At 41.1% G+C, this 23061-nt stretch overlaps 1 protein-coding gene across 6 annotated transcripts; it reads right to left on the reverse strand.

The window, feature by feature from the left end:
• Positions 1–1733: 1733 nt before the first annotated feature.
• Positions 1734–22737, reverse strand: LOC140916178 (methylcrotonoyl-CoA carboxylase beta chain, mitochondrial-like). Of its 6 annotated transcripts, none has more exons than XM_073357374.1 (13): positions 22483–22737; positions 20899–21237; positions 19125–19321; positions 16806–16984; positions 15412–15492; positions 12245–12423; positions 10498–10690; positions 8624–8715; positions 6260–6416; positions 5269–5391; positions 4171–4319; positions 3753–3834; positions 1734–2068 (listed from the first exon to the last, which is right to left on the reverse strand). In XM_073357374.1, exons 2-13 carry the CDS (start codon positions 21231–21233, stop codon positions 1985–1987), a joined length of 1851 nt encoding a protein of 616 aa, XP_073213475.1. In that variant the 5' UTR covers positions 21234–21237; positions 22483–22737; the 3' UTR covers positions 1734–1984. The 6 variants fall into 6 exon arrangements, with proteins under 6 accessions (XP_073213475.1, XP_073213474.1, XP_073213476.1 ...); XM_073357373.1 differs by lacking the exon at positions 22483–22737 and adding an exon at positions 22192–22315; XM_073357375.1 differs by lacking the exon at positions 22483–22737 and adding an exon at positions 22006–22128.
• Positions 22738–23061: the final 324 nt, after the last annotated feature.

The raw sequence follows: 23061 nt of genomic DNA on the forward strand, positions 1-23061 counted from the left end.
CCAGAACTTGTTACAGTAATTTGTCACTATCAAAACTCCCATGTGAGATGCATTTAGCTCCTGTTTTCTTAGCACATGCAAAAAATGCAAAGAAAAGGTTTTTGTCCTCACTGTCTTCTACTCCAACAAACTTACTTCTGCTGGTGAATGATTTCAGATTGATACAACTAGAACTTGAATTTTTCTATTTGCAGAATAGGTCCAATTCTCAGGTCAGGGGGGCTAGTTAAGTTGCCCCACATTGCCCTGCTAAGGTACCTCACATCCTATGAGGAAAGACTGAATCTAAAGTTTTCAGATACCAAATGGATTCTTGACCTTTACTGAATGGAGACAAAAGTGCCAATTCCAGGACTAGTTTTTATGAGGTCTCTTTCAACATTGATTCATTTCACATAGGCCAAACAGCCTTCAGATTGTAACAGTACTTGGGTCAGATCATAGAATACTTTTGCAGCCATAGATCTCAAAACACTTTACAAAGGAGTACATCATTATCATGACTATCCAGATGAGGAAACTGAGGTACAGAGAGGTGAAATGACTTGCCACATAGGCAGGAGAGCTGGAAACAGAACCCAGGGCTCCTGTCTCCCAGGTCAGTACCCTATTTGCTGACTCACTGTGTCTCTTTTAACTAACTGAACACCTAGTACTGGCTAAATGTTACCAACAGTATGGAGAGACTAGATCTCTGAATGTTTGGTCTGATCCAAGGCCTATTAAAAGTCAATGGAAAGACCCCTGTTACATTTAGAGGGCCCTGGATCAGCCTCACAGTGATGCAGATTTATAGTATATCATAAAAGAATTCCACAACAAACTAGTTCAGAAGCAAGATGGATCCCTTCAGCCCCTGTTTACACTAATGAATGCTAAGAAGTTTGACAGTATAGTGCACGCAAGGGTCACAACTGGGTATGGAAATTGTATGGCAGGCCATGAATGCTCACAAAACTGGGGGTTGGGGTGTGGGAGGGGGTGAGGTATCCAGCTGGGCATGCAGGTTCTGGGGCAGGGCTAGAAATGAGGAGTTCAGGGTGCAGGAGGGGGCTCCGGGCTGGGATACAGAGGAGTGTGTGGTTGGGGATGAGGGGTTGGGGGTGCAGGAGAGCGCTCTGGGCTGAGACTGAGGGGTTTGGAGGGCGATCAGGGCTGGAGCAGGGGGTTGGGGTATGGGAGGGGGTCAGGCTCTGGTTGGTACTTACCTCAACCCCCTCTGGTTCCTACATGGAGATGCAGCTAGGCAGCTCCCATCGGCCACAGTTCCCAGCCAATGGGAGCTGTGGAGGTGGTGCTTGGGGCTGGGCCAACGTGTGGAGCCCCCCTGGCTGCCCCTATGTTTAGAAGCTGGAGGGGGGACATGCTGCTGCTTCCAGGAGTTGCGTGGAACCCTCGACCCTGCTCCCAGCTGGAACCCCAGAGCAGGGCAAGCTCTGGACCCTGCTCCCCAGCAGGAGCTCAAAAGCCGGATTAAAATGTATGAAGGGCTGGATGCGGCCCCTGGGCCATAGTTTGCCCACTCTTGGTATAGTGACTTTAAAGCAAATATGCAGGGAAGAGTAAAGCCTTTATTTTTAGTATCAGCTTCCACTCAATTTATTACTTTTAAATTGTTTTGTTATTGTAGACTGAGAAACTACAGCTTGCTCTTACATTTCATATACGAAGTGTGAATGTTAATAACCCAAGAATAGTTTTTGCACAAAGGAGTTTGTTTCATTACACAGAACAAGTGTCAAGATCCAAAAGTTTATTAATTGCATTTTCCTTGTTCTTTTCATACAGTATAATTTTCAAATTTGCTAGCGCAACAAGGATCAATATACAAACCTGAAATCTGAGCTTCCTTTTTGTATACTGACAGTTTCTAGAACTAATTCAAGTTATACTAAAGGTATCAAACTGTTAGAAAATCACTTCCATTTAAAAAATTGTATTTTGGCATTCTTAAAAATCCAATTATTTGCCAATGGCAGTTTGATTACAGTCTGATAACGGGGTATCGTTGCAGAGATACAGTCTGGTACTTCTGCTGTTTCATAATTGTTAAGCACTGTGCAATCACCTGATGAAAGAGAAAACTGGATAAGCAATTAATCTTCCAGAAACTGTGAATACTAGAAGTTACATTATATTTAGAAACTCAGATAATGCTTTTGTTTTTATCTCTTTCATAGAACTGATGCTTAAAAATGATTAATTGTCAAAAACTAACATATGCACACGTAGAAGAAAAATAGAGCAATATTTTGCTGGGGGAAGGAAGACTGAGAAATGTCCTTGGGAGCTCAACAGAACGTGTGGAGCAAACAGATGTCACTCTACTTTAGGCAACTGAAGAAAGATTATTAATTTCAAGTAACTAATGACAAAAGTGTACATTTTTGATTATTAAACTATCTTGCCCTACCCCTTTTGTTTGACCAACACACATTTCCCTGGAGTGATAGACTGATCATCCAATCCAAATGTCATTACAACTCTGCACTACTGGTATTCCCAATTGCACAGAAGAACTGACTATCCTGCTCCTTTTCTCAAGACTTAATCTTTTAGAAAATAATTTTTTTTGGTCTCCCATGGATCAATACCTTGTCCAGTTTTTGTCTTGAAAAATATGATCCTTTCATTTGTTCAATTTTAAAGTAAGGAAATTACAATTTCTATATTAGAATGTGATTGATTTTTCTAAATATACTGATTTCAAGAGACTCAGATCATGTTTGGCACAGTTTGATATAGAAAGACACTTTTCCCCAAGTTCACTACATATATTTCTCTTGTTTATTGAAATTAAGGGGTTTTTTTGTTCCTGCTTTAATAGTAAACACCCCACCACTAATAGAGCATATTACCACAGAAAGGCCTATTAGTCAGGCTTAGATGTGAGCACACATTTCTCCATTTAGGTGGATATCTGCAACTCAGAGTGAGAACTGGGGTAAGAGGCAACATAGTATAGTAAAAAGACTGCTCAGAATTGCAAGGAAAATGAACTTTGGTGTCCCAATGGAATTGCTTGGGAAGGCAGGTATGGATAGCTCCCCGATTACTGTGCATTTTTCTTTCCAAATTTAATTTCTAGACAGATGTATTTAAATGCGTCTGTGAGCTCAAATATGTGAAAGATACATCAGTCTCCCATAAACAGTTTCCACAAAATGCTAAAGAAAATATTAAAAATCACTTATATAGTACCATAAATATACATCAGTGGGACAAGATCCTTGCCCTAAAGAGCTTACTGTGTCAAAGTATAGAGAACACTAGGCTCTTAAATATTTATTAATAAATAAGACGACAAGACAGAGGACATGTATCCAGGAAATCTAGATAATGAGGCGGCACAAAGGGAAGCAGAGGGTTTTAAGGAAAGATCTGAATAAGTGGATGCACAGCAGGTAAGACAGAAAGACCATTCCAAGAATAAGGGGCAAATTAGAAGCCAAGAGTAGAAGAAAGAAAAATGCAGCACAAGGAAAGAGGATTAGGAAGAATTTTTTTTTTAAATTCCTCAATCCCTAAAAAGTGGAGATGTAGGTGAAGACTAGATTATATAGGGCCTTAAAGGAAACGTCAAGGAGATTAAAGCCAATTAAGGAATTCAAGGCGGTTCCATGATCAAAGCAACCAGAATGGAAGAGGACTGCAACAGGAGCATTTTGGATAGATTGGCATGGAGAGAAAAGGTGAGAAGAACCTGAATGATTTATGTGGACATGTGCATTTAATGTAAGGAAAAAGCCTACCTTCCTAGAATTCTGTGGCAGTATTATGCCATCATCCCAGAGTCGAGCAGAGGAGTGAAATGCACTGCTTTCTTCGTCTAGCCTAGATAAGAGAGTATTTCAGAAGTTTTAAAACTCCAGAATAGGAAATTCACTCGACAAGTCAAAGCAGAGAAACAGAAGCAAAAGTGAATAGGGCACAAATCCTACTCTGGGATGCATGTGTGACGCCACCATAGAAATCAGTGGGTGTCCAGTATATATCTACAGACAGAATTTGATCCCTAAGTAATTCCACATGCAAAGGAAATATGCAAGGTAGAGCTGCTTTGGTTGGTGAGATATTTAGTAGGTGTGTTGGTCTGGAAGATAAAACTAAAAAAAAAATAATAATAATTTAATCATAACCATAATTAAGGGGGTTATTTTCAATACTTACTTTTCTTTTAGATGCTTTAACTCTGAGTCATCTCCTATGCAGTCATCATCCCTAGCTTGTGGGAATGTGGAAATATGTCTTGAATCCACAAGGGCAACTCTTGCATTAGGCCACAGGAACAGGAAGTTTGGATCAAATGACCTCCCACACTTAAAGAAAGAAAGAGAGACAAACTATTCAATCTCCAGGAGCTTAAAATGAGCCATTCACATAGGATGATTCAATCAGGTCCCTGAAGAACAAAATTTAATGGTTTTTAAGGTGTGTATATTCTCCTTCGGCACATGATCCCTATCAGACTTAAACCAATTCTTTCAAGTCTTTATAGGGATCAATTAAAACACTTCAACATATTAAACTGAATTAATCACATTCCCTGCAATAATGTGCGACTTTAGAGGTATGAACCAAAATTACAAGTTTTAGCATGAGCTGTGTCTGCTTAATTTTTCTGTTGCATTTTTTAAAATGTCTTTGTTTATATCTACATATAAAAAGGCATTAACAATATTTTTACATATATATAAAATTTCTGGCCTAAATAACTAATAGTGACTATTAACTTAGTCTGTTGAGCCTAACTGAAACAAATGCATGTATCCATGTTATAAATGTTAAAGTCATGCTAAAGGACCTGGCTCAAGGTGGTGTTGAACAACTTAAACTCTCATTGGGTTCAATTAGAGTTCTGGTCATTCAGCACCTTACAGGATGTGAGTTGACCGATCAGTGTGTAACTGTGTTTATACACATGCTTAACTTTAAGTGTCTGAGTAGTCCCCACTGCCTATGATATTTTCTTATACTTCTAATTTCCAATTCACTAAGAAACATATGACCCTTGATCACTGAGACTAATAAACTTCAGCTGAGGAACAAGGGCAGCATTTGATCCTTAGTGTGAGCAGTTTCAGAGAATTAACTTTCACAGTGGACACCCAGCTTTCACAGATAGGGACCAAACTTAGAGTTACTTTATAAAGCAGCTCCTATTTTAAAATTACAATAATGAATGGAATTACACGTGTGTTCCAATGGCTGGCTGAAACAGATGGAAACCTGTGACAAGTCAAATATTACCCAACATATTAACCATACCATGGCATAACTTTCATTCCCGTAACAGCCACCAATTACAAGGGTTATCTTGGGCACAGCAGCACAAGCAACTGCAGCCATCATGGAGGCCTGTGCCTTTAATTTATTGGTGTGATCCTCTGCCTGAAATTAAAATACAGATGAAGACAGTTTAGTTCTTAAATATTTTTTCTAGATGCCCCTCATCCTAATCAAACTTATAAAGCATCTGAAGATTTCTTTGCATAAAATTCTAAGTGATCAATGTTTTCAGAACAAATAAATCAGGAAGAGCACAGCATAAAAGTGAGTATTATAGCATAGGCCATAAAACTATAAATCAGTGAAATAATTATAACCTATGTTGGTAGTGGAGCACTGCTTTGCTACATAAGCCCTGGATCCTGGAGTGACTTTGTCTCTGTCTAGGCTAGTAAAGCTCAGATGCATTGCGGCTGTACCAGGCTTGATCCCAAATGCTAGGGGCATACAGGAAGAGTAGGGCTAGGAAAGAAATGGGTGCATAGAGAGAGGAGTTCTCTGCTCATAGAACCTAGGGCTAAACCTATCCTGATGCGCTCTGTGGCCTTGGACAAGTAACTTTTAACTCTCTGCCTTGGTTTCTCCATCTGTACAATAGAGATAATACTTCATTACCTCCTTGATAAGGCTGTTGTGAGAACTGACTAGTTAACGTTTTGAGATGAAAAGTGCTGAGTGCTAACTTTTACTACGAGCAGTGAAGGCTGGACACCCTGCCAACCCAGGTTAATGGATAGCATTGCTAAAGCAAGAGAATGTGGATGAGTGTAATACTAGGGGGAAAATGGTGACTCGAGTCTAGGTCTAAGAATGAAATGCCTAAGAACCTAGTTGGTTTTATCATCAAAATGAGTAAGTTTGAAACAAAGATTGTGATTCTTAACAAAATGAATAGAGACTTTGTCAATGTGAAAAATGAGTCAGGACGAACTGGGAACTACATTCTCATTCTTGAATTACGGTGCCATACCTGTGAGAGACTTGTTGGCTCTGGTGTATGTGGAGCAGTATTCTGGAGAAACAGGATAGGAACGCATCGCTGACTACACAGCTGTACAAAGTGGCTGCCCTTTAGAGAAGCATCATGAGTCAGCTCACCGTTGTTAGCCACTATCCCAACTAGGTGTCTAACAAAACAAACATAGGAACACTTTCATTTTTGTAGATTGAGATTGGTAAGAGTGTTGCCTGTAGTAAACAAAAATAATATTCGGCTTTACTAGCATCAGTTCTAGAGGAGCAGCTTCAAGAGACACTCAAAATAATACACAAATTGCACTTGCATGCTGCCTTCATTCAAGGATCTCTAAGTGCTTTATTAACACTGAGTTTGCAACATGCCTGTGGAGCAGGGTAGTGTCGTACTTATTTAACAGATAAATAAACTTAGATGAAGTACAGAAGTGTTAAGTGACTTCCTCAAGGTCACAGTGAGATAGTGGGCAGAGTTATGAATGCAACCCAGGAGTCCTGACTCTCTTCCTCATCACTTAGTGTGACATACAATGTGTGTCTAGTTAACATCCACTATCCCCTATTTACATTTGAAACCAAATGTGTTTTTGAAAAGCCTTTTCATTTCTGAACAGTTTCTTTAAAAACAAACAATGTTTATGTCAAACAAAACATGTCAAATATTCCTCCTCTATAAAATGTCATTCAAAACCACACATTTTAATCAGGATCAACATTTGTGTTGGTTCTAAGGTTCAACTTTACAGAAGCCTGCCATGTATGTTTGTGCTTCTGAATAAACAAGATCTCAAGGTAAGTATGCACTGAATGTATCTGATAACTTAACATGGTCTGTTTTAGCACATACTGAGCATTTAAGCACCAGATCACACAGAGTCTAACATAAAAGAGGTCACTCTTGGTGCTCTAACTGAAAGCCCTGTTTTCATGCAGCACTGGTCGCTTTGGAAACGCTTGAAAATAGATTAGAAATTCATTTACTACCACTTTCTCCTTCCCCACATCCAACTTATATTGTTTAGTTAACAATGACTTGCTTCATTAAATGTCCTAAATGCTAGTCCAAAAATGCTGCTTAATGGGGTTAGGACTTTGGGGCTCTACATGGTTTAAAAAAAAAAAAAAAAAAAAAGGAAGGGCAGGCTGGACCAGTTTGAATGGCAAAGCTTCAATTCCTGTTGCCAGAAAAAAGATTAGGCTGTGATTATTATTTCTTTCTAGTTTATTCATGAGCAAATCCTACTCAGATTCTGAAGGATAAACTGTGCAGCTAAAACAAAAACAAACATGCTTTACAATGCATTCTGTACCTTCTGCAGTGATAATGGACATTCTGTACTATGTTATACACTCAACAGCTGTAAGTCTAAGCTTAAACTAGATTTCTAGTTTATTATGAAGATTACGCTTGTCAAAGCTGTGATTTGTTTAGAGCAGGGAGTCTGAATAAGAAATTCAGCAGGACACACAAGGCCAGTAAATACTAGTAACTCTAAAGATGGCTGCTTATGAATGGTCTCAGCTTGACAAACTCTCAAACTGCTAATGGCAGCAAGCAAAATATACTTGCCCAATATACTCAGCTGTATAATCTGTCTTTTCAGCATAATGGAATGTGTGTCTCAAATATTCAGCTTGTCTCAGAGGAAAATCAACTAACCTGACTGTTAAGCAGAGTAGCATGCTATATTAATTTTAGCAAAATGATTTACCTTCTAGCACTGTTTAGTGATAAACTTAACATTTATTAAAGAGAAAGGGGCTACCAGGTTACTCTGACTCACAAAATGGGCCTAAAATATTTATTTTGATATTTTAAAGATTGTGAGTGAATTCAGTGCTAGTAAAATGTGCCAGAGTAACAGCCTTAGAGGATGAAGTAATTTCTTATCCACTGAAGTGGCACGGTACAGGAACTGGCAATACAAGGTCACTCACACTGCCTCACCTATATACCTGAGCCCTGATCTACGGGGCCACTTTGAGAGGTTCAGTGTCCAAGCCTTTTCATTGCTTAATGAATCTGCTGAGATTGTCAGCAAAGTACCAGCTGGGATGTGGACACCTGTCCACCTAGACACTGGGCTGAATCACCAACTCATTTCATATAGGCCACAGACCAGCCATCATCTTGTAATAGCTCTCAGCCACTACTGACCTGGCCAAGTCTAAATTCAGAATCCAGAGGTAAAATGTTAGGCTAACTAGAGCTATCTTATTATCAGTCACTTGAACCATCCAGAACTCTAACTTAAGGTGTTTGTTTTTTAATTGGACATACTAAAAGACCAAATAATGATACAAAAGCTTCTTTACCAACAGAGTCTGAATTTTTTATAATATACTCTTGCAGTCTTACCCTTCCATATGACCAAATCCCGTTACTAATGTTGTTCCATATTCAGCTTTGAATTCCTGGAACCTGCTTCCATCTATCAGACGGCTCAAAATCTACAAGGAAATTACTTGTTTTCATCAGAAACTTAAATCAAGATTGGATGTCTTTCTAAACTTACGCTCTGTCCAACCAGAAATTACAGCCAGTGCTATTCAGAAGCTCAGAGTAGATCATAATAGTCCTTCAGGCTTTAAAAATCTATTAAATCTAAAAATATGCAATGAGCATGAAAACAAACTTTTGTTAGTACTTGATTACCTGCTACCTGGAAACAAACTTTAAACTTGGCCTCTAAAAGGTGAGCAGTCATTCACATGACCAAAAACCCACATTTGTACAAGCAAAAAAAGGCTCTTTTGAGTGCAATTACCTGGTTTGTGTGCACAAGTAACACTGCACTAAACCACACATGCGCATAAATTTTTCAGGTGTATTCTAAGAGGACCATTTCGAAATCAAGCCAAGACCCCTGAATTGTTAGAATTTATTGCTGGCAAAAGATGCTGGACTAATATCCCTGGAGACCAAAATCCTCTGTATATCCACAGACCACCTGTAACATGAAGAGTGACAGTCCAAGTTTCCCCACACTGCCCCACTAATGTGTCTGATCTGGAGGGACCACCAGAGGATGGGAGGGAGTCAGACTCCTTAATTCACTCATTCCTTGACCTCTCAACTGAGACTACCAGCAAGGGTACAAGTTATTGCCAACTGTAGGAGTGGTTTCTGTGATGTGTAGCTTTGTCTACTGGGAAATGGACAACAAGCATCAAAACCATTTTCCAACGATTTGCAGTTCCTTAAATCAGCCACAAAGATACAAAGCACACGGATTCTGAAGCACTCCAAGCTTCTACATGCCCAGGCATGTGGGAGGAGTAGTACTTCCAGAATCATTTGGTGCAGTTACTCTACTCTCTACAAAGTGTTTAACTTTTTGTTTTTTTACACACCCACGAGGAACCTTTGCCATTACACTCTGAAATATATTCAAGACAGAAAGAGGAGCTGACATAGCAGTCAGATCCTTGGCAACAATAATATGCAACACTGAGTATTTCATAGACAATGAGGAGTCCTTGTGGCACCTTAGACACTAACAAATTTATTTGGGCATAAGCTTTCGTGGGCTAGAACCCACTTCATCAGATGCATGGAGTGGAAAATACAGGAGCAGGTAAAAATACATGAAAAGATGCAAACTGCCTTATCAAGTGGAAGGTTAGTCTAAAAAGATAATTCAATTGACAGTAGGATACCAAGAGAAGAAAGATAACTTTTGAAGTGGTAATGAGAGTGGCCCATTTCAGACAGTTGGCAAGAAAGTGAGTTACAGTAGGGAGAAATTAGTATTGGGGAAATTAGGTTTAGGTTTTTATAATGACCCAACCACTCCCAGTTTGCAAATTAATTCCAGTTCTACAGTTTCACGCTGGAGTCTGTTTTTGAAGTTATTTTGTTGAAGATTGCCACTTTTAGGTCTGTTATTGAGTGACCAAGGAGACTGAAGTGTTCTCCTACTGGTTTTTGATTCCTGATGTCAGATATGTGAGACAAGAATAAATGGACACAAATCTGACATACACCTGCTCCTGTATTTTCCACTCCATGTATCTGATGAAGTGGGTTCTAGCCCACAAAAGATTATGCCCAAATAAATTTGTTAGTCTCTAAGATGCCACAAGAACTCCTCGTTTTTGCTGATACAGACTAACATGGCTACCACTCTGAAACCTGAGTATTTCATGTAGCATGCTTTCTTTTAATATGCAGATATTGGATTAAGCAGACACCTAAAAATTGTGAACTACTGTAGCATTTGTCCTCCTTACCAGTTTTATATGTAGAGTATAGCTATAACCTCGTGGTGCAAGCCCCAGGAGCTCTTCAGCACTGTACAGAGGATCATCATACTCCAAAGTTTCCTCTGGTGGAAGTTCATAATTTAGCGTCAAGATAATATTTCTAACACATTCATACGCTTCCTTTTCTGAAGATGCAAAATGGTCAACACAGCCACTGACTCTGAAGGACAATGACATTTTAGAAATACATAATAAAAATGAAAGTTCAGGACATCAGACTACATTAATGAAAAATTAAGGACTGATGCTAAAGATTAAAGAGGAAAAAAACCACTTCTATCATTTGCATTGTGGATTTCCAGACTCACTGAGGACTTTGTGCATTTTTGTTCTTGCTTGAGGTGCAGATCTCTCATGTAAGTGAATGGAAGTGCTGTGCCTGGAACAACTGCAGTCTAAACAACAAAAGATCCACAGTGGAGAGGGGAGGAGAGAATTTCTCCCTTTACTACTTTGATGGTTAGCTATATTAACGGAAAAAGCTTTTGTACTCATCTTCCATATATTTTGGATACAATATTTGAAATGATGAAGTTGCAAAAATTATTTTTCTCTTTTTTACACCAGCAGAATTTCAGGACTGGAAATAAAGAAACCAACTTTTCATATACTGCACGGTCCCATTTATCTGAATGGCAAGGAGATACCCAAAACCTTCAGATTAATCTTTGCTCATTCACAGCATCCAACCCAGCGGGCTCTGGGGCAGAGTTTCTGAGTCTGCCAAGCCCAGGGAGCAGTGGAGAGGTCTACAATGCAGAGCACAGTGAAGACAGAACCCACCTTCCCTCCTATCTGGAGCTGCAAAAACATTCTTTTGGCAACAACAGCAATTTCTTACATGGAAAAATAATAAGGAAGTGTTTAGATACTTGAAACTGTCCTGCTAGATGCTCTAGTCCCTTCTGAGTTCAGCTCACATTTCCTCTCAGGAAGCAAAGATTACTAGTAGAGGCAGAAAAGCTGGCTCCTTGTTTCCAGCTGTTTTTACAAGCATCCAGCTTCTTTCTTGCAGCGAAATACTTTAATGCCTCCAAATTAGGTATGTATCTGGCCCCCATTACCCTAGTATCTCAGTGCCTCACAAATTTTAAATGCATTTATCCTCACAACACCCCTGCAAGATGGAGAACTGAGGCACAGAGATTAACTGATTTGCACAAGATCACACAGGAAGTCTGTGGCAGAGCAGGGAAGTGAACCCTGGTTTCCCTAGTCCCGGTTTAGCAGCCTAACCACTGGACCATCCTTCCTCTCTGCTAATGTAAATAAATCAATAGCTTTCTTCCTCCTCAGATACTGTGTGAGGGTAAGTTGCAATTATGGGCCTGATCCTGGAGTTCCTATTGAATTCCTAATGAAGTCAAGTGTGTAAGATCTGAGGAGCAGGCCCTGAAATGGAGAGATTGTTTGAGCAGAAATAGTAAAATACGAAATTAAAAGAATTATAACAATACTTAGCTGTTATACACTTACGTTACATTATATATTTGGTGGGTTCTTTTTAAATGAATGTATCTCTAGCACTATCGCACTCCCATGTATGCGCAAAAAGGCTCTATAAAAAGTCACTTATGTATAATTTCTCATGTGTTTTCAAGACATACTTCCTATCTTTAGGATCAGACAGTGTGCTGTCACTGCAGACATCTGGCATATCTTTTGTTACTAAACATATTATTTGAGCCCCATTTTTTATAAACACTGTACCTACTTAGAGTGCATACTGGCTCCTCCTAGGTCCTCAGAAGAGATATCTTCTCCTGTGGCAGCTTTAACCAAAGGGGGTCCAGCAAGAAACATAGTACCAATTTTGTCTACAATCACAGTTTCCTCTGCCATGGTAGGAAGATAGGCACCCCCAGCTGTACAAGAACCACACACCACTGCCACCTGGGGGACAAAGCAAGACATTTGAGTAAGGAGAATGCTTGGGCAGGGACACTATTGTAATAATGTAGGAGTAAGCTAGTTTAGGCACTTTTGAGATTTATGATCTTTATGCACCAAACTAAACATCCCCCAAAACTTTCTAAACAAGTCTTATTTTAAAATTGTATTAAATTAGCTGGCTGCTAAATTCTAATGTAATGAAAGAACATTAAAAGGGAGCATTATTAGTTAGGTGATTAGCAATCACAAAACAAAAGCTTTTTCTCAAGTAACTTTAGGGACTTGTTTGGGACCAATCTTATTTAATCTTTTTATTACTGACCTCGGCACAAAATGTGGGAGTGTGCTAATAAAGTTTGCAGATGATACAAAGCTGGGAGATATTGCCAATTTAGAGAAGGACCGGGATATCATACAGGAGGATCTGGATGACCTTGTAAACTGGAGTAATAGTAATAGGATGAAATTTAATAGTGAGAAGTGTAAGGTCATGCATTTAGGGATTAACAACAAGAATTTTAGTTATAAACTGGGGATGCATCAATTAGAAGTAACGGAGGAGGAGGAGGACCTCGGAGTATTGGTTGACCACAGGATGACTATGAGTCACCAATGTGATATGGCCGTGAAAAAAGCTAATGCGATCTTGGGATGCATCAGGCGAGGTATTTCCAGTAGAGATAAGGAGGTTTTAGTACCGTTATACAAGAGCACTGGTGAGACCTCACCTGGAATACTGTGTGCAGTTCTGGTCTCCCACATTTAAGAAGGATGAATTCAAACTGGAACAGGTACAGAGAAGGGCTACTAGGATGATCCAAGGAATGGAAAACCTGTCTTATGAAAGGAGACTCAAGGAGCTTGGCTTGTTTAGCCTAACCAAAAGAAGGTTGAGGGGAGATATGATTGCTCTCTATAAATATATCAGAGGGATAAATATCAGAGAGGGAGAGGAATTATTGAAGTGCAGTACCAATGTGGTCACAAGAACAAATGGATATAAACTGGCCATCAGGAAGTTTAGACTTGAAATTAGACGAAGGTTTCTAACCATCAGAAGAGTGAAGTTCTGGAACAGCCTTCCAAGGAAAGCAGTGGGGGCAAAAGACCTATCTGGTTTCAACATTAAACTCTATAAATTTATGGAGGAGATGGTATGATGGGATAACATGATTTTGGCAATTAATTGATCTTTAACTATTTATGGTAAATAGGCCCAGTGGCCTGTGATGGGATGGTAGATGGGGTGGGATCTGAGTTACAGAGAATTCTTTCCTGGGTATCTGGCAGGTGAATCTTGCCCACATGCTCAGGGTTCAGCTGATGGCCATATTTGCGGTCAGGAAGGAATTTTCCTCCAGGGCAGATTGGAAGATGCCCTGGGGGGTTTTCGCCTTCCTCTGCAGCATGGGGCACAGGTCACTTGCTGGAGGATTCTCTGAAGCTTGAAGTCTTTAAACCATGATTTGAGGACTCCAATAGCTCAGACATAGGTGAGAAGTTTATTGCAAGAGTAGGTGGGTGAGATTCTGTGGCCTGCATTGTGCAGGAGGTCAAACCAGATGATCATAATGGTTCCTTCTGACCTTAATATCTATGAATATATGACTGTATCCTGGCCCAAAACCTTGTATTACCAATATTTTTATATATTTTATTTTAAACATGTTCATTCATTATTCCCCAGTGGTAGATTTGTTTTTAACTGTAGAAGGTTAGGTGTGTGCACCGGGAAATACACAAAGAATGTACATGAACAGGAGGTTCTAATGAGTGTAACACTGGCTCTCTCTGCAATAGTATTGTTGCTGAATCTTACAGATTATGTGTAGGTTTGGCAGGATTTGATTAAACTGACACATGTCAATAAATGTCAATTTCAGCTTACAATGAAATCAAGGGGAAAAAAATGCTCATCTTCAACAATAACAAGCACAGCCTCCTCCCACTCACCCCCCCGCCCTCGTGCCTGCAGGGATCAGGTGTCACCAGCCTGAGGCTGCGCAGGAAGCATTCTGCAGCTCTGCTGTCACAGCGGGGCTGCAGAGTGTTTGGGGTCGGCAACTTTTATTTGGCATTAGTTATAAAAGTTAACGGGTGATACAAAATAATAATGTTCTTCAATTTAACTCTTAAAATATTAAGATTAATTTTTTTGCTTGATAAACAAATTAAAATCAGCAAAAAAGTGAGATTTTACTAAGCTGTTCTCCAAGAATATTAGCATCATTATCATGATTTATTACTGGGAAATAATTTTCATCGTCTACAGTGATGGATTATGGCCAATCTGAGCCTCTTACTCCAATGAAAACCCTACACTTTGGGGCATTTCACTCTCTTGCCCATCCTTGGTGCAAAGGGACTAGCTCTGCCACTTTAGATTTAAGTTCTCTTTCCTCAGTTTCCCCATCTATAAAATAGAGATAATACCACCTCTTAACTTATTATTGTTTGCAAAGTACTTTAAACCCTCCAGATGGAAAAGGCTATAGAAATATGATTAATACAATAACGATAAATTTTAAGTTTTAGGCAGCCATCCTTGAAAGTCTCTTGGCACCTAAAAATGAATTGCGAGTCAGATGTTTCCCCATCATCTAGCTAACTAGGAAGAAGTTCCAGAACCCCATCTTTAAGAATAGGGCACCAGCTGTTTCCTTGGTGCAGAAAAGCCCTAACTACCTCCTACTAGCTGCCAAATCCTCTCAGCACTCCCTGTCCTTCACCTGCCATACTATTCACATACCCCACAAGCGCTTCCAACTCACTTACATACTCCCAGTGATTAGAATCCCAAGCCTCAATCTGCTGTCAACACACAGATTTGGGACCCCATATTTTGGTTGACCTAGGTCCTCTTTAGCCTTAGATCATCCCCACTAATCCATACTTAATCACCGCCACTTCCCTCAAGAACTTCATAGTTTAACTCTCAGCTTTGAAACAACTATGCCATCTTTATACAGATCCAATATGACATTGTACCTGAGGGATTTTCATAGCAGACATTATTGCCTCATTGTAGAATATTCGGCCACCATGAGACTGGTCAGGAAAGAGTTCTGCCTAACAATGCAGAGAAAAGACAATGTTTTTACCAGAGAGTTTCAACATTATTTTAAAATGCCAACACTTTGCCTTTAGTTTTGACAAACATAAAGGCAAACAAGTTGCACAGTATATCTGATTCATAGAGGACCACTGTTACAATCATATATAACTTTCAGATACTTTTTTATTCTCTATTGTATGTACTGCCCACCTGAAACTTAATTCAACAAAAATGACTAGGCCTTCTGTGCTGCACAAGGCAGAGAGAAGTCACAGATCTTGGTTCTGTGAAAGGGCAATCTATTCAAATTCAAGGACATCTGGGGCACAGAAGCCATTTCTCATTAGATACATGGGCACAGACTTAAAACCAGGGAATAGGAGATTTCATGTTCATTGTATATTTCTGAAATGAATTCAACAGAGTTTCTTTTTTGTCCTTTGTTTTCAATGCAATTTCTGGATTCAGAATTAAACTAGATGCGGCTTTAATCATATAGGGGCTCCTGCTGACTCAGTAATTGGCTCAGTGATGGTTACCGTCTACAAAGCTTTGCTTTATGTTTCAGGTGGTGCAGCTTTAGCTTTTCAGCAGAAGTCATGTGTACTAAGAGTACTCATATTCTTTGAAGAAACCTGAATTCTATGCAGTGAAAACGACCTCTGCAAACCTTCTTCCTCATATTACAGCAAGGAGAAAAAAATAAAATGGAGACTAAGGGGTCTATTTATCATCAATTTTCCCTGCATTATTAATACAAACTTTATATTAAAAATACTTTGTCTTTGCAAAACTTTTTCGTACTGAAAATACAAACTCAAACACACTGAAGACCCAGGGGATCTTCACTTGAGCTCCCAGTGTTTGCTGAGTCCACAATTTGTTCCCATGTAGACACTTGAGTTTCTAAGTGTTGATCATGTTGGCTTCGCTTAGATGCAAGGTCAGTCAGAATGACTTCCACTGTCCTAGATGTTAGAAACATCTCCTAGACTCTGATTTGATTGCAGAGTTCAAGTGGAGTGTGATTTGGACAAAAGTTAAAGTCAGCCAGCCAAAAAAGGATAACAATGAGATTCACTTCTAAAAATTACAGGAAGTCCTCGGATTTACAACTGCGTCATTAGTCGAAACATCATAACTTGGAACCGAAATCCACTCCATTGTGGGACAGAGCATCATAAAGTCAAAACCAATTGTCGTAAGTTGAATCTGAGTGTCAATTCAGAAACGTCGTAAGTCGAACGTCATAAAGTTGAGGACTGCCTGTAATCTGATGCAGATAAAAAATGGCTATTTTCATACAATGTGCCATTTCCATTATTACCTGTAGTGGTAAGAAGGCTCCCCCGCTGTCAACTAGATATACTGATAAAAGTCTGTTTTGAATTGCTATTTGTTGAGCTCTTAGCTGTTTCTTCACCGAAATGGGATAAATGGTCCCACCTTTAATTGTTGCGTCATTTGCCATAAAGACGCACCAGATTCCACAGATCTTTCCAATTCCTGAAACAGAGCCCACAGACATTTATCAAGGGCTCTGTGATAACCCAAGTGTAGACATTTTGCAACAGTTCCATACACTAAACAAGGAAGTCAACGTGCATGTTACTCTTTTCAGTAGCAGCAGCATGTCAGTAAGGCTTTCTACAGTATTTACCCCTATGCCAGTGAAGCCACAGATATTGTATGGAGAATACACCTCCTACTCTGTAGCATTACAATGTGAAGGCTAATGGCATTGTACAGATGAAAACAATGTGACCTGAAACATCTTTGCTACTGACATTACATGAAGAGTGAGCCCAGCTCTCCAGATGAGTTTGCAGGACAGGCAATTAGGGGGAAAAAATCTGTGTAAAAACTGAGAAAATCTGATAAAGAATCAGTGAGACAATAAATATGGAACCTCATTATACCATTCTTCCAGCTGCTTTTCACCACAGAACTGCACTTTCAAATGCAACAAGGCAAATTATTTTATCAGATGGCATTCACTAAGCCCTGAACTGATGATCCCCAAGCATTCGTCTCATTTCACTCCCTTTTCATGTAAAAGAGTATGTGCTAGCTCACCACCCTTCCAAATGTGGGTCATTTAAGTTTTACAGAAAAAATTCCCCAGTGGAGAGGCCCACATAATACCCTAAGTACACGATGACTGGATCCTTTAAGGGGGAGCAGGGTCCAATGCACCTGTGACTAGTCAGCTGCCACACCACTAGACTTGAGAGAAGGCACCTGCAGCCTAGGGAGAGACAGAAAGGGCAGGTAAGAATTGCCTGAGAACAGATGGCAGGAACAACCTGAGGAAAAGCTGCTGAAGACCTGAAAGACAGCAGTAACTTTTTTCTGCTTGTGATGTGTACTGAGGAGAACCGACTAGAGCTGGGAAATCCTGCCAAGATATAGGAAAGCTTGTGCACAGGCCCCTACGAACAAGGGTAAGAACCAGCTTAGTTGGTGTGAAAAGTGAGTGAAGCAATTCTTGGCGCACACAAGTGCGTGACCTGGAGAGTGGAGACCTGGTACAGGGGCAAAAGGAACTATGACAGAGAGCCTAATGACTCTTAGGGGGTGAGCTGGGAATATTGACTTTTGAACAGGACTGAAGAGTTGCTACCTTGTTTTACTTCAGGGTTTTCACTATGAGGGGTCTCTGAGCTGTGGCACTTTACATGAATGAAAGGGTTTGAATGTGCCACTGAGAGATCCATGGGTGGATGGAGGGAAACCTGAGCAGGTTGTGTCTGTACTCATGAAGATGGCTATAAGTAGGGTGCCTGTGACAAGGTTTCCCTGTAACAGCACTAAACAAAGGGCTTGTGTACACAAGGGCTTGTGAGGGCCCTCTGAATTGGGTGAATTTCACTGTAAGTGAATACTTATTTATAGAACATGAATATGTTCTGACACTTTTTGGATGGCCATAGCAACAGCAAAGAGATGCCAGAGTTAAATAGTGATACACAGGCGTAATTGGTCATGCATTCTGAATACCTACTGGAAAGAACCCAAATATCAAGTTGGTAGTTTGAGAACAACTCACTAATGAAAGCCACAGTTCCTGTGTTAATCACTCAGTGGCTCAAGCTCCCTTAATTTGACTGGGCAGCCTCTAGTTAAAAGTCAGCAACTTTTATTTGGCATTAGTTATAAAACTTAACGGGTGATACAAAATAATAATGCTCTTCAATTTAACTCTTAAAATATTAAGATTAATTTTTTTGCTTGATAAACAAATTAAAATCAGCAAAAAAGTGAGATTTTACTAAGCTGTTCTCCAAGAATATTAGCATCATTATCATGATTTATTACTGGGAAATAATTTTCATCGTCTACAGTGATGGATTATGGCCAATCTGAGCCTCTTACTCCAATGAAAACCCTACACTTTGGGGCATTTCACTCTCTTGCCCATCCATGGTGCAAAGGGACTAGCTCTGCCACTTTAGATTTAAGTTCTCTTTCCTCAGTTTCCCCATCTATAAAATAGAGATAATACTACCTCTTAACTTATTATTGTTTGCAAAGTACTTTAAACCCTCCAGATGAAAAAGGCTATAGAAATATGATTAATACAATAACGATAAATTTTAAGTTTTAGGCAGCCCATTACATCAACTATAGAGGCCACAAATCTTACCAGTGAGGCATCCAGCTGCAGGGACATCACCGTATGGCAAATCAACGCCTGCAAAAGGGGACAGCTCAAGAAAAGTTTCGTCATCGAGGAGCATTCTTAGGCGTTCACGAACAAGCAGCTTCTTGTTCCTTTGAGTATGGCGCAAGATTGCATTCTCTCCACCTCCTTTACTGACCTTGCAAAGCAACTCTGAATATCTGATTTCAAAAACAAAGCTTAATTTAATTAAAAATAGCTATAGTCTTTTCCTTGGTATTGCCATATACATGCAATGTTAAATGTTTTAAACTACTTATGGGATCAAATTATCAGCAGTATAGACAGCTCGATCTATGGAGAATTAAAAAGTGACTGAGCAGTTACTGATTGTCACAGCTGAAGCATCTGATCCTGAGAGATGTCGAGCACTTGCAGATTAGAATTTTCACTGCAGAGCAAATATTGATTATCACAGTTTACCAGCCTTAATTCAGTTTTTGTCAAGCCTTACTTTTAGAGTTCTGCTACTCTAGAAAAAGGAACCATTCATTGGCTTCTTCCCTGGCTCCCCTCAACAAGTGCTGAAAACAGCTTATCCATTGGCACAGATAGGAAAAAACTAATGTCCAACTCCATTGCAGAAAGAACGTTTTACACCAAGTGAACATTTCAGCATTGTACTTTCACAAAACTAAATCTGACTAGCCTAATTCTGTCTGAGAAGAACAGTGTAAATAAGAAACAGAATAAATGGTGAACAGTAAATTTGCTTTTTGAAATCATCTGTTTAAAAGTTAAGTAAAACCTTTTTAAAATATATATTTTTCAACTGCAAGTGTCACTTTTAACCAAAAGCATTGTTTAACCAAACAATATACGAATTATTCTGTATATCATTCAGTATTTCTACTGTGGTTTCCTGCAGGGTAAGTACCGCTGTGTATGTTAAAACGTCTCATGAGAAAAACCGAAGAATTGTAAGTAACTATTTAAATACCACCACAAGGGGGCACCATATCTTTTACATAGTTTTGCTTACAGAGCATATTTCCGAGTAAAGACCTTTGAATTGTTGCCATATGATCCTTAAGGACAAATACATAAAATAAATGAATCACTTTCCTCCTTTTATGAGTAAATCTCAACTAATTGAGGTAACTGTCATCTACTATTTCACTAAAAGAAAAGGAGTACTTGTGGCACCTTAGAGACTAACCAATTTATTTGAGCATGAGCTTTCGTGAGCTACAGCTCACTTCATCGGATGCTGTAGCTCACGAAAGCTCATGCTCAAATAAATTGGTTAGTCTCTAAGGTGCCACAAGTACTCCTTTTCTTTTTGCGAATACAGACTAACACGGCTGTTACTCTGAAACCTACTATTTCACTGGAGGTTTGAAAACATATGAGTCACCACCACCACCTTTGCATTCAAAACTAAACATGGCAAATTTTATGAAGTTCTACAAAATTACTTTTTAGTAATATATGCAAAATAATACAGCATGGCTAAATGTTTTAAATTTGGGTGCCTAACACTGGACACCTCAATTGATATTTAGGCAACTACATAAGTGGGTTGACATTTGGAAACGCTGAGCAAACACCTTGCAAAGAGGTTGTGTCCATAAGCCCCAGCAAAAGAACCATTTACAATTTTCAGGTAGTAAAAAACCTGCTACAAATCTTAATGTCTAGATTCTTTTTTTAATTAGCTATCTATAGGCTACTACATGGATAGTCAAGTTTCTATACATACTAATGTTGCCAAACGATTACAAAAATGGTCAATTACCTTTGAATACAAGCCTCACTATTCCTTAAGTTTTCTTCAAACACATGTTCACATACAGAAGGGATACGTCCATCTAAAACAGGGAAGGTTTTTGTATACTGTCCGTATCTTGCTTTGTTACTTACAAAACAATGGGGAAACATATTATATTTCAATGTGGGGACAGTCTTTTTCATAACCTGGCAGAGACTATTTTGTAGCGTCCATATTGTTTGTCTGTCTTTGCAGAAGTCCTTATAATTTCTTATGAATAAAGGAGTTAAGGTTTGGATTCTTGAAGACATGAAGCTAGGAGAGGGTCTCCAGACTGAGCATGCAGTGATATTGTTCCACATGGCCCTAAGAATTAAAGAAGGAGAAATAGCTTTTTATTTCCAGAATGAATCCAAATTCACAGATCTCTCGATTGAAAGGGTAAAAACTAAGAGGCAGACCACATTACATGACACAATTGTCAAATGCGGAGTCTTGAAAGTCTAAATTCAAGTTATTTTTGATCTATTTAACATTTACCAGTGAACTAAACGCTCACTGAATAGTAGACTATTTTTAGAATTACAGAGCATCCCTAGCTCCTAAAAACTACAGTTGAAACTGCAGGTGTTGGGCACCTCTGAAAATCAGGCTCCAAGAACGGCACGAATGATCTGTGGCAGAGCAGGCACCCCCCCAAGCGACTGCAAACGTTCACCCCCAGGTGTGAAGCAGCCTTCAGTTATTCAGAAGTGGGTAGGTGTGAAAGCTACATTGTTTACACACCAGTAACCACAGGGTGCTAGCTAGTCCCGCTCCGCACTAGGGGCCTGCTTTTCCGGATGTCTTCTACATACTTTATTGCCTGTTCTGATCCTTCCCTGTGGAGCACCTGACACTAGCCCCTTCCAGAGACAGGGCAGGGGGCTAGATGGACCATTGGTCTGACCCCCTACGGCCGCTCCTAGGTGGCTCCCACCCCACAGAGCTGAGGCCTTCACAACCCTGCCAGGGCACTGGCCTAGCCCCACTGCACAGCTGGGAGCTGCCCCACCACACAGGAAATCTGAGCAATGCAGGGAATTGAACCAGCCTGGACCGACCAACCCGCCCCCTTCTCCCGCCCGCACCCACAGCGGCTCTGCCGGGGGCCCAGCGCCGCCGGGAACCGGCCGCAGGAGAAGCCGGGCCTGAATTCAGGGCGCGGGAGCAGGCGCGTCTCCGCGGCACCTGCTCCGCTCTCCCCCAACAGCGCAGAGCCTTCGCGCCGGGGAAGGGAGGCGGGGCGGGGCGCCGTGAGGGGGCGGCCGGAGAACGCACCGGGCGGGGGGGGAGGGGAGCCCGCAGACCCTCTCGCGGGACCCTGGGTCCAGCGGCGCAGCGAGCTCGGAGCCAGGCTCTGAGAGGCAGCAGGACCCGACCATGCGCCGCTTCACCCCGCCCCCAGCGAAAGTCACAGAGTCCGGTCCGGGCGGGCCCTACCGCCCCGCCCCCGCCAGGCCCCGCCCCCGCTCAGAACGCCTGGAGTGAGGCCCCCACCGGCCTGGGGCGCGGCCCCTCCCCCCGCCGCCGCCGCCGCCGCCGCCGGGGGCTCGCGCCTGGGCCTCCTACCTCAGCAGCCCCACACTGCTGCCCCAGAGAGCGACTTCGCCCGCGCTGCCCGCCCCGCCAGCGCCAGGGGAGAGCTGCTGGGCGAGCAGCCCGCTGAGCACCGCTCCGGGGCCTGCCCACGCCAGTCACTGCCAGGATCCCGCCCCCGCGGGGTCCTCCGAGGGTGGGGCCATATCTGGTCAGCTGTGGGGCGTAGGCCCTGTACTCCTTCCAGCTGAGGAGATTCTCCTGCAGGGGCCTGTGCCGCGAGCAGCAGGATCTGAGCTGTGCCTCTCTCTGATAGCGCAGCTGGGAGAGGCAGCACGATGCTATCCATAGAGTCCCAGAGAGCAAAACCCCCTCCCCCAAACCTTTACCTCTGATCTCCCCCTGCTGGGCCACAAACCGACCCCTCACCCCAGCAAAGCTGGTGGCAGATGTGTGACAGTCTCTCCCAAATGTTCAGCACGGGCAACAGAGGAAACCACCCAGCCTTCACTTTTGCTTATTGCCTGGCCTGATCTGCAGAGGTCTCTGCATGGGCTATTAAAATGCGTTCTCTTTTTTTCTTGTTTCTACCTCCATCTCCACCTGCTTTTA

The sequence above is a fragment of the Lepidochelys kempii genome, chromosome 8 (genome assembly GCF_965140265.1).
Source record: "Lepidochelys kempii isolate rLepKem1 chromosome 8, rLepKem1.hap2, whole genome shotgun sequence".
Lineage (NCBI taxonomy): Eukaryota > Metazoa > Chordata > Testudines > Cheloniidae > Lepidochelys > Lepidochelys kempii.

Bases quoted from the DNA above. Each gene is read 5' to 3' on its own strand.
- LOC140916178 (XM_073357373.1), bottom strand. From the start codon at position 22,295: ATGGTCGGGTCCTGCTGCCTCTCAGAGCCTGGCTCCGAGCTCGCTGCG. The intron at 16,985-19,124 runs GTAAGATTTGTG...GCTCTGTTTCAG, and splicing joins TGCAGCTGGATGCCTCACTG to GAATTGGAAAGATCTGTGGA. The intron at 5,392-6,259 runs GTATGGCACCGT...TTTTAATTTCAG, and splicing joins AGCCAACAAGTCTCTCACAG to GCAGAGGATCACACCAATAA.